A 12,156-nucleotide genomic window follows, 5' to 3' on the forward strand; every position below is an offset into this window, starting at 1 on the left:
GACTTCATATCTGAGAATTTTATACTAGGGCCATTTGGAACATTGTGGATGAAATATACCCTTTTGTTGGAACTGAAACATTTTACAGATGTTTTGATTTTGACAAAATTTTCAACTGAAAGTTTTAATTCTGATAATTCTGGGGTGCCCTCTATACGAGCAGTTGCAAAATACTGACTATCCTGTCCTTTTCAGTCTGGAAAAGGATGTTTTGTCATAATTCCATTTAGAAAAAATGTCCTAAAGTTCTCATGAGAATGAATTGTTTTCCGCCAGTCTGCTCTAGTTTTATCTTTTTTCAGCTTCATCCCCTTGGCAAGACCATATGTCTGCCAGGATTGTATTATTATGTCTATTTGTGCCTTTAAACTGTGAGCTGGTTGTGGCCGGGCCCCTATGTTTGATATGATTCACTTGCAATGGCATATGTACTTGGAGAGTAGAATTAGGTAATAAAACTTACAGCCTGACTAATGCTTTATAACTGTGTTGATGTTTGCAATTTTCCAAGGATTTACAATCAGGATGGTGACTTTATTCATTTAAGAGCCCTATGGATCAACTTTAAAAAAAAAAAAATGGATGTCCTGTTGGATGCCTACATTGGCTTATAACAGTTGCAGAGATGCTGTTCATAAAGAAATCAGTTCATGTTACCAGTTTGCCCTTGGAATTTTTAACTCTTTGTTGGCTCACAAAGCATTTTGAAACAATGTAGCTAATGCTATTCTCCTTTTGACTGCTTGTCTTTATCAAGAAAAGTGGGCCACCAACAGAGGTATTCTGTTTTGTGTCATAGGTGCTGCAACATGTCCGTCTGCCCCTGCTCAGTCCCAAGTTCCTCGTGGGTACGGTTGGCTCAGATCCACTCATTAAAAGTGATGAAGAATGCAGGTAAATCTCCCTGGGGAAAGCAACACTGAGGAACTTGTTGTATGACTTTCATTGTACATAAGTGCTTTCTGTGTTCACTGTCCGAGAATATGGTGATTTGTCAGTGGATAAACTAGGGAAGTCTTTACCTGTTTCCTCTTCTGGGATTGTTTGGAGGAGATGAGAAAAAAAGCAAGTGGTGGAAGAACACGCTTTGAGAACCTTGTTCTTTGTCAGCATCTGACAAAAAAAGGATGTGGAAAAGCTTGAGAGAGTCCAGAGAAGAGCCACCCGTATGGTCAGAGACTTGCAAGGCAAGCCATACGGGGAAAAGCTGACCGGCTTGGGTCTCTTCAGCCTAAAAAAGAGAAGGCTGAGAGGGACCTTGGTAGCAGCTTACATCAGGGGAATACATCAAGGGTTTGGCGAACAACTGTTCACTAAGGCACCCTTGAGGAAAACCAGGAGTAATGGCCACAGATTCCTGGAAGACCATTTCAGGCTTAACACTAGGAAGAATTTCTTCACGGTTAAGAGTGTCCAGACTGTGGAATAAACTTCCTTCACAGGTGATGCAGTCATCCGCCCTGGAAATCTTCAAGAAGAGACTGGACAATCACCTTGTTGGGGTCACCTGACCCCAGTTGTCTTCCCTGCCTAATGCAGGGGGGCTGGACCTGATGATCTTGTGAGATCCCTTCCAACCCCTAACAATCTATGAATCTATGAAATTATCCTTCACAGGACAGGGTGTTTTTATATGACTTCGCATGTCAAGCCAGGTGCCTTAGTTATCAAGAATCTAACTGAATGATGCTCAAAGGAAGCCACACTGTAAAAATTACTTGACATAATTTTTCCTTCTTTAAAAATGCCATGACCTTAATGATCCCTGTTGGAATTTGAGGTTGGTGCTAATTTTGCGGGGGAACTGTGACTTCCTTCAGTGGTATAAAGCTCTTATTTTCTAGGCTTTCTTAGTTGCGTGACATTAGACTGTAAAACTGTGATGTTTTTGAAAACAGAAAATCTGGTTTTGATGTACGATTAAGTTGTTCCCTTCCTGGATAGTACTTCGGTGTTGGAAATATTCCATGTAGGGAGGAGAAAACTTTTTTGCAGCAAATAATTTTAAAAAAAAAAAGGCTGTTTCACTATTGCTCAGAGCTTTGGAATGTTAGTTGTTTCAGGGTGACAGACCGTGGGCAGTGGATGCAAGTTGGCCAGAGTTGTATAATAAAATATTTATCAGGTGGATACCATATTAATCTGTTGGTCATGCTTCTGTGGGTGTGTGCAAACATGTGATCGGTATCAACTTTAATGATGCTTGAGCTCCAGGTTTTGTCAGGTTTTACATAAATATTTTAATATTTTAACAGTTGAAGGGAAACATCAATCTAATATTACCTACTATGGGGTTTTGATCAGGACCTTAGTTGTTGAAGTAATAGATCGTGTAAGCTGTACATAGTCATGAATGTTCTTATTTTCTTTTGACCGTAAGTGCGCAATATGTGATTGGAACTGGTAGCTCTGAGTGGTGGCATGTGAATAGTATGTTTTCTTAGAAATGCCACTGTTGCACAGGCATTCAAAAAAACATTTCATGCAGGGACCTTGTGGATGAGGCCAAAAACTACCTACTGTTGCCCCAAGAGAGGCCACTAATGCAGGGACCAAGAACTCGGCCACGCAAACCCATCCGCTGTGGAGAAGTGCTCTTTGCAGGTATGTACTGTGGCCTTGAAATCTCTGTACGTTTCATATCAAGGTCATCTGCCTATGTAGCTCACCTCATCTTCCACACCTTCAGAAGCAATGTGGTGTGTTACCCATTCTACAGTCTAAATTAACCTATACTTTCTTACTTGGTCTTTTTCTTTGCTATGAATGCCTAAACACTTGACTTCTGGTGGGACTTCCTTCCTAAATTCACATGGGCCTTTTTGCAAAATCACACCCTATGTTCTAGTGACAGGCCTCAGAGTAAAGAGTTCCAGCTTTCTGACCAGAAAGTCTTATCAGAAGTGTTTGTGGGTAGATGATGTAGCTGGATTATTTATTGGATACATATACATGGTGGGTGTATTTACATTATCTTGACACTGTATATGTTGCATTGATTCCCACAGTGGGGGGTTGGTGCAGTGGGGATGCAATTTCCAGTGTGGAGCGCTATGATCCTCAAACCAATGAGTGGCGGATGGTGGCTTCCATGAGCAAAAGACGTTGTGGAGTTGGAGTCAGCGTTCTGGATGACCTTCTGTATGCTGTGGGAGGCCATGATGGTTCTTCTTACCTTAACAGTGTAGAAAGGTAGGCCCCTGTTAAGCCAGTAAAAGACTTAAAACCTGGCATTACATCTGAAAAATGTATCCATGGTACTATCTGGCTCTGTTGCGGAAATGTTGAACATGAAATTGTATGTCTACTTTATTTATTAAGCAATACAAAGGCAGGAAATATGACAATTGTTGCTCACCCTTTTGAGTGTTTCCATCCATGTACTTCTTGCTTAGATTTCAGATGTACCATATTTCATATATATGTTTCTACCTTCATGATAATCCTGAAGTTTGGCTTCTGTTCTGAGCTAGCGGGAGTCATAGCCCTTCATATATATGGGTTTAAGAAAATGAAATATAAAAGGTGGGTCTGGCTGTAACTGATAGAGAACACAACTGTCTTCTGTAACATTCTTTATGCATACCTATCTACCAGCTTGTTGTGTTAGTGTTGCTCATGAGTATGAGGTTATTAGCGTGTGTTTACTAGAAAGCATCTAGACATTTTGTCCTGGGGTTGCTGAATAGAGAATTAATGAACATTTCAAATTCTCATAAGAGCCATGTTGTTTGCATTGGGTTTTTCAAATTATAGGTGATTTAAATAAGATACAGTAGAACTCACTTTTAGTGGAATTGTAACTTTTTAAGAATTACTTTAAGATGGGCCCAGCACAGTGCATAGCAATTAAGAACTTATTTGACATGTTTATAAATAGTTCTACTCCTGCTTCAATAGGAGCAGGTTGTTACCCCACTAATCCCATACCCCGGGGGGGCCGAGATTTTCTATAGTTCACCAATTGAGGTCTACCCTGCTTGATACATTTTTCTAGATATGATCCGAAGACAAATCAGTGGAGCAGTGATGTGGCCCCCACCAGCACTTGCAGGACCAGCGTTGGTGTGGCAGTTCTTGGGGGCTATCTGTATGCTGTGGGTGGCCAGGATGGTGTCTCTTGTCTCAACATTGTGGAAAGGTATTAAAAATGAGGGGTGTTTGAGGGGGGGGAAGGAGTGGGTCTCCTTCTATCAGGGTGCTGATGATACAGACAAGTTTGAAAAGACAAATGCTGAGTAGGTTTCTTACATAACATGGGTATTCTTTGGTTCACCTGACATGCTGCTGTGGCATGAATAGACCAAAGCACTTTCAAGTATCGGAAGAAAGACATGTTAGGAATACTCTGCCTTCGTGTTGAACGATCGTACTCTAGTCCCACAGAATCCTCTACTCACCAGAGGCCACTCGTTCAAGAAAAGGGCTACGCATGGGTAGCTGAAAATTGAACTGATCTTTGTGTGTGGTTTCTATGGCAGGTATGATCCAAAAGAAAATAAATGGACTCGCGTAGCTTCCATGAGTACCAGGCGCCTGGGAGTGGCAGTAGCTGTGTTAGGGGGCTTTCTTTATGCAGTGGGAGGCTCTGATGGGACATCCCCTCTCAACACAGGTATGTCTGCACTTCACTGTAGCTGCTTTCTGCAGCGATCTTGTTTATTTACCCCTAAGCCTTTCCCAGACAGCTGGTGAATATTTCTGATCTGTTCACTGAGTGTCTTCCTCTGAATATGGTTTTGCTATATGTAAGAATGTATTTGTGACTGGTTGTATATTTCCTTACATCTTACTAAGAAGTGGCAGTGGGCAATTTATCCTAAGGCTGTTACTTTGTGCATTTTCTAGCACTTGCCTGCAAAGAGTCACTGCATTGCTTCTGCAGTAGGACTTTATTGGCTTTAAAAATGGGGTACTAGAGATCCATCTGTCACAACATGGCCAGTTGTAGTTGAAGGTCATTCTCTGGGTAAGGTGTATTAAATGACTGAGCAGTTGTATTCCCTGTCTCTGCTAAATTGGGATTGGGGGACAGGAGAAAGAATAGCAAGTCTTCTGTAGAAGGAAGGCAGTAGAGTGGATGGTGACAAGCTGACACAGCATGTGCTTCTAATGTTGGGAGTGAAGAGCTATCTATGTATTTAGTCTCACCAATAGTATGGATACAAGCCCAAAGGTAGTAACAGAAGGAAATGAGACACTAGTGTCCAAAGATTTGTAAAATTACTTTTCTCCACAGTGGAACGCTACAATCCCCAGGAGAATCGCTGGCACACAATATCGCCTATGGGAACCAGGAGGAAGCACCTGGGCTGTGCAGTGTACCAGGACATGATCTATGCTGTGGGAGGTCGAGATGACACCACAGAGCTCAGTAGTGCTGAAAGATACAATCCCAGAACGAATCAGTGGTCTCCTGTGGTGGCTATGACTTCACGTCGGAGTGGAGTGAGTGCTGGTTGATACACTTGCCTATGTTGTACTTAGCTACTTGGAGCACAGTGAGGATTATAAGGGTTCTGCTCTTCTCTTGTTGCTTTTGCTTTCTGGCACCTAATCCTACGTAGTTCCCCACCTTCTGAGAGGGAAATATTTTTAAAAGGCAAAGCTTGTTATCCAGAAGAGAGAACAAAGTCATAATCCTCTTATGCCACAAGTCGTGAGTGAATAACAATGTTTCAGCACAGCTAGACAGTGAAAATCCAACTGTTCCTAGATTGCCTTTTTTCCCTCTAAGTGTTGACTACTACCGCTGAGTCATGATTACTTAAATCTGAAGCGGGAGAGTTCTGGACTTTTCAATTGAAGTAAGCAGCCGTAAACTTCTCTGCCCCCCAAAATGGAAGTCATTAGAGGAAACAATACATCCTTGTATACACAAGTTCAGTTTTGTCAAGCATTTTGAAGACCCTGGGCGCATCTACACAAGATGCCTACTGTGCAGTTGTTTACTGCAGTCGTTTAGTACTTGCATAACCAGTAGTATCCTGGCACAGTTGCCTGGTGATGCTTACTGTGCAGCAGTGCACTAGTAATGAGTTACTGTGCTGTAATAACTAGCTACTGCACAGTAAGTCTCATCTAGACCCATTAGCAATGAATTATAACTGCTTATTGGGAACTTCCTCATGGAAGAGGGAGAACTTGGGCAAGCTGGGCCGCCAGTTTTTTGGTAAGGTATAAGCTGCTAGTTAAGAATGTGGGATGATGTGTGGTACCAGGGTTCTTCAAACTCTCACACAAGATGCTGTCTGTCTCTGGTAACTTGCAAGTCCAAGGAGTTATCAGTGTGTTCTTACAATTTTTAATTCTCTTGCTTGCTGCCAACATATGACCAGGACATTAGTATGTTTTGGTAGCTGTGAAATATAACTACTATATAATAAAAGGCAGATGAATTCTGTGTTAAAGCATGTGTGGCAAAGCACTGAACATAACTTTGATATTTAGGTTGAAAACTCTGAGGCAGGGGTTGATGATCTATTTCTTTGTCTCCTTTCAAGCACACAGCACAGCATTTGATGCTGTCTACTCAATTGTTTGCCCCTAAATTGCCGGCTTAGTTCTTATAATCATGAGCTCCTTTTGCATGCTTAGCACAAAATTTGAAAAGTAGAGGTATGTCTAAGACAGAATGAGTTCTCCCTCACTTCTCCAAGGCCCAAATGAAAACCTTTTCAGATGTTTTTCTTGCTTTTTCCCTTTTACACTTGCTTTCTCTTTGCTCTTCAGTCAAGAAATGGTGTTCCTACCATGCAGAAATTTTCCAGGTTACAAAAAATGTTCTCTGGAAAGCAGAGAGCTTGGTGGTCCGGGGCATTGCCCTCCTTGATCTGAATCACTTGGATCAGGGACTTGCATCTGGCTTTTCCACATTCCAAGCAAATGTCTTATCCTTGAACTATTGGCTGCTCAGGAAGGAATACCCCTCTATTTTTTCCCACCTGTTTTTTACCAGAAATTCTACCCTGGACTTCCAAAACCTTTGATAAAAATTCTGGTTTTGATGATGGCATGTCTAACAAAACTGTTTAAAGTTGGAACAAGTCAAGGGCCACTCTTTCTTCAGTCTGGGGTAGGAGAAGCTTTCTGTTCTCTCTAGGATTATTCAGTACAGCTCAGTTTGGTTGGCAGGACACTGATGAGGGACTTGCCTATTTTGCACTTACCTGCCCCTAGTCTCCAGTGTGAATTTCGAGTGTAGTATTTGTGCTATCTGCTGAGCCACATCAGTCTTGGGAGTGGGAACAATGAAGTCACTTGTCAAACCAGTGTGCTCAGAATGAGAGCACAACACCCCATCAATCCACAAAGCAGTAGCTGATTTTTGTCGTCTTTGACACAGTGGAAAGCTGTGTTCATTTTTTTTCCTTTTCCTTTTATGTTCCTTTCTGTCCCCCAGGCCTCAACCACATGGTTCTGTGGGAATCTGTAATATGTTGCAGTTTAGCACAACTTTTTATTAGCTCTCATGAATCTGTATTTCAAAAGAAATACTAAGATATAATTATTTGTTCTCTACTGCTGTTGACCCCAAGTAAGCATATACTGTGGATTGACCTCTTAACCTTAACCCTGCTGAGTGACTGAATGTCCCTTGAATAAAGTGTTTCACTTGTGACATGCGCCTTCAAGTCCCACAGTGAAACATTCAAGCTGAATGAGTAACGTCTCTGGTGGTTGTTCTTTAGGTTGGCCTTGCAGTAGTGAATGGACAACTAATGGCAGTGGGAGGTTTTGATGGCACAACATACTTGAAGACCATTGAAGTGTTTGATCCTGATGCTAACACATGGAGGTAACCTTTAAGTTTGTGAAGTATTCAAACTGCAAACTTAAGCACATCTGCTTGAAGTAGGCCTATGGCCAGAGTCTTCCCAGCAGAGGAGAGACATGATGTGGTGTGACAGCCTGGTTGGAGGTAGCCAGTATTAACCCTTGTAACTTGTTTGGCTGACTCTTGTTTGATGGGGGAACCAGCATGTGGAGAAACTAGTTGTATCCAGTATGTACCATAACAAGCCCACTCCCCTTCCTGTGAGAGGATTGCTTTCTCTCGCAAGGACTGAGAGATGGAGAAACTGTTTCTCTTCCATCCTTGTGCACCACGTGCTTTTGGGTTATTGTTCAGGACTGAAAAGTTCCTGTAGAACTGGAATGCTTACTGCTCACTGTGCACCCTAGCAAGACTGTATCACTGTAGTGGTGATGTCTTTCTGTAGAGCCATTTGCAAAAGAACAGGTAGGTCTTACTTCCATCAACATAATCCATATTTGAATGGGTTTTAGTGCCATTTTGTTCTAGAATACTTCTTGCCTATTATCCCTCAACACCTCTGATCAAAGGAATAACAGCCATGCCAAAAATAGCTCCTTGAGGGGGCCTATAGCTGTTCTTTTTTAAAATGGCAGTGGCTGCTCTTGAAGTCCCTGATGTCATCTCAGTTTTGACTGTCAGGGAAAGAATCCTACCACTGTACCTTCCATCTGAGGATCCCAAAGATCTTTGCAAACATTTAATGAATTAAACTCTCCTTAGCAGTAGAGAAGTATAACTCTCCCATTATACAGCTAAAGCAACAGAGGCTGGCTGGAGGGGGAAGGAGAAGGGGGAGGGGTGAGTAACCTTGAAAGTTCCATGATGAACAGGTGGCAAGTTTAGTACGAGATCTAATTCCAAGTACTCTGCTTTAACTTACAAAAATGGGCCACATTGGAAGATATGTGATCCGTGTGGATATTTTGAGCCATGTCTGCTTAATTTCTCAACAAAAATAAATTTGTCCTCAGTTGTGGTAGCTTTAAGATACAGAACAGAATCCATCTGTTCATTTGTGGCTCTCTAGGCTTCAGAGTGCTATGATCTGATTCCTGAATCTTGCCCAAAGGGGTTGGGGTATTGTGTGAAACAGAGCTGTTTGAATCCAAGATGTTCTGCTGTTTAATTTTGCAGGACTAGGTGTTCAAACAAATTTCATATTGACTTAAACTGAACACACTTGATATGAAATCACTGATAGGAAAAATAGCCTCTATGCTTAATGCTTATTTTATGATACTCTTCTGGCCATAATTGCACTGCAGCAACTTCTTGTATATTTATTTCAACACTGAATTAGCCTAGAGGTTTGAAGTCCCATTTTATATTCTCTAAAATATCACCTACTTTAGTAACCTCTGAGGTGAAGAGAAATGGAAGAAATTTGTCCTTGTTCATGCAAGCTTAGCAGCACCAGTCTATTAACACTTTCACCTTGAGTTTCCTTGTGCAAAGGGGTATCTTCTCCTGGTTTAATAATCTTGTGTGACAAAGCCTTCCATACAGGAAGGAAAGCCAGCCTTGTACAGAAATTATTAGTATTGTGCTTCGTCTTTTAGCTGGTCACAGCCACTCACACTGGATAGGTTACCTTAGCACCCATGGAAGCCAAAAACCAAGCCAGTGATTTTTTGGAATATGGGCAGAGTTGTTGTCAATTCTGACTTGTGTGTTACCAACAATGAAGTCATTAAATGTGAGGGACAAGTCCAGTCTCCTTCTCAGTGGGTACTGGACTCCTTGCTCCATGAAGCTTCTTATCTAGAAAGCAGTACTGCAAAATCCTAAATACTTAGTCTGGGATTAATGTGTGGCATTTTTGGGAGTCAGAGAACTCCTCTCTTATTTCTACCAGCAGACTACATGGGAATCAGTACGAAAAGGAACAACATGCAGATGAAATAAGGAACAAGAGCTCACAAAGATCTGATTTCCATGTGAACTGTGGGCATCATTTCAGTATTGTAGCTTATAGGAACCAAAGGCATTTGAGTTGCATTATATCTTGGTCTGACCCACAGAGTGTAAGAGAAAGCAAACATGTTTGAAATTAGCTGTGTGCCAAGTAAGAATTCCACCCCTGTGCCAAGGTTACCCAGGACAGCCAGGGACAAAATACAACACAGTCACAGCCTTCCTCTCAAAACTACACAGGGAGGACAGGTGAGATTTGAGTGCAATTTTCTGTAGTTAAAAACCTGAAATCAAGAATCTGTTTCAGTGTGAAGGGAGCAAATGTATGAGCAGTTAAGACTGACTTTAGAGGAAAGTAAGGGGACCCCTGCCTTATTCATCAGTTGGCTTCTTTTCCAGAATTGTATTAAACAGAGAACAGCAGTTATGCTGACTTTATACGGCTGCCCATAGAGGTTGTTATACTTTTTACCAAAAAGTGCATTAAGCAAAGCTGTATGACCAGCAGTCTTTCCTTTGCAGGCTGTATGGTGGAATGAACTACCGTCGGCTGGGAGGTGGCGTAGGCGTTATCAAAATGACACATTGCGAATCCCATATATGGTAAGCATCTAATAGGAGGGAAATACTTTGGTCCCGATTCCTAAATGAACTGAAGAGACTGGCTGACGCTGCAGCTGTCTAGAGCTCTAGGAAAATATAGATTCAACTGAATTCCTTGCTGGTGCCTCTTTTCTGTAGAATTATTAAATGACTTCTTGTGAGAGTGCACCCAGTGGGAGATCACATTGTCAGACTCCAGGGAACCACCTGACTCGAACACAAGTGTTGCTTATGTTCATATTTTTTTCTAAATAGTCTCTACATTTTTGAATAATACAAACTTTCAAAGTTATTCTACCATAAGCAGTGATCTGGAACTACAAGCTGTGCTGGAAGTCTGGCAAAAAGGAAGAAACCCTGCTTTGTTGAACAGTGGAAATGGCCTCTGTGTAGTGGGTGGAGAAAGAAAGTGAGACTGAAAATCTTGCTTTTGCCTTATTTATGGAGAGCTTCAAAAAAGTACTTGATCTGCAAGGTGCCACCTTTGCACAGAAGCTTTTCTGTGTGCAGAGTATTTATTTTTTCAGTTCGTATGTATTCATGCATTTTGTCTCGCTCGCAACAAAAAAAAGATTCCCCTTCTTCTTTTATGTATGTGATTTGAGGCTGATGGTTGGGTCAAAGCTGCATCCTCTGATACTTCTAGATACTGCAATTCCAAGTCACACCCACTAAAGCACAAGAACTGGGAAGATTGGTGCCCTTGAGCGTCTTTTTTTTTAGTCTTTGTGGAGCTAAGAAACAGGACTGGAATTCCCATCTCTCTGCTGAATTATTGAAGCCCATAAGAGCAGCAAAAATGGGGGAGGGGAGAAGCTAGATTCAAAAAGCACCTTTTTTTTCTTAAGGGCATAAAGATTAAAAGTGTCTGGCATCTCCCCTGTATATGAATTTAATGAACACTAATTATTGCTAGCTTCCAAAACATTTTACCACACTATTAGAATCAGGCTCTGGTCTAAAGCTGGTAAATGGGGTCCAGAAAGGTACAGTTGGAATCCCCTGACATTTGCTACAGTTGCAGACTTGCAGTAGTTCTTGCTGCAAACTGTTGTGTTCAAAATGCTATTTGTTTACCTGTCTCTCTTCCAGTTCTTTATACTTCTTACTGTGGAACACTAAGATGAGATCAAATAGTTTTTAATGCACTTCCCTTAGTTGGCGTTGGAGCTGGAAAAGATATGAGGCCTATGTACTAAATTTTTTAAGGAGGTGGTCATGGTGTGAGTAATGGGGTATGGTTTTAGTTAGTGGAGAACCAGCTGAGGCATTCTGCCATCTAACAGAGCCTTAAAGGATTACCTACTAATTAGATCTAAAAGGGTAAAAGGGACATTGTCTTTGAGATTCCAAAGGCAGCGCAAACATCTCAGTTCTTACATTTCACTCATGCAACTCAGCATTTTAACGTGCTTGAATATAGAAAAAAATAACACTCCAGTTAAATGGCTTAAAACTTTTTTTAAAAAAAGAAAAAGACAAAAACAAGGCTCCTTTTTCCTCTAAAGGTTGGCATTCTTGTGTTTACATATGAAGACCATTTGCACCTTTACAAGGAAAAACAAGTATTCTGTAAACAATTGTTTACATGCATCATTTATGCTTTTTTCTAGCATGATTAACTTGTATAAATAGTGTTACCTTAATAAAATTCTTTCATGCGGTTCAGTGCTTGGTCCTGCCTAAAGCAGCAGGAACTTTTGTTTCGTTGTTATGGTTTGATTCCACTCCCACTGAATTTGAGACACAGGAACAGATCCTATTTCTCTATGGTAAAATCAGAATACTGAGTTTTGTGTTACATTTTCTACAGTGAAGCT

General features: G+C 41.2%; 1 protein-coding gene across 2 annotated transcripts in view; it reads left to right on the forward strand.

Moving 5' to 3' along the window:
* Positions 1-12,004, forward strand: part of KLHL20 (kelch like family member 20) — a 30,653-nt gene extending 18,649 nt beyond the window's left edge. For both annotated transcript variants that reach the window (XM_090046793.1, XM_090046792.1), the window contains 8 exons: positions 800-894; positions 2,489-2,604; positions 3,009-3,192; positions 3,998-4,141; positions 4,482-4,615; positions 5,240-5,448; positions 7,692-7,798; positions 10,256-12,004. In XM_090046793.1, coding sequence (XP_089902919.1) covers positions 800-894; positions 2,489-2,604; positions 3,009-3,192; positions 3,998-4,141; positions 4,482-4,615; positions 5,240-5,448; positions 7,692-7,798; positions 10,256-10,340 — 1,074 coding nt within the window. In that variant the 3' untranslated portion in view covers positions 10,341-12,004. The remainder of the gene's footprint in view (positions 1-799; positions 895-2,488; positions 2,605-3,008; positions 3,193-3,997; positions 4,142-4,481; positions 4,616-5,239; positions 5,449-7,691; positions 7,799-10,255) is intronic.
* Positions 12,005-12,156: the final 152 nt, after the last annotated feature.

This window comes from Crocodylus siamensis, chromosome 5 (genome assembly GCF_052110815.1).
Source record: "Crocodylus siamensis isolate JL-2025a chromosome 5, ASM5211081v1, whole genome shotgun sequence".
NCBI classification, from domain to species: Eukaryota; Metazoa; Chordata; order Crocodylia; family Crocodylidae; genus Crocodylus; species Crocodylus siamensis.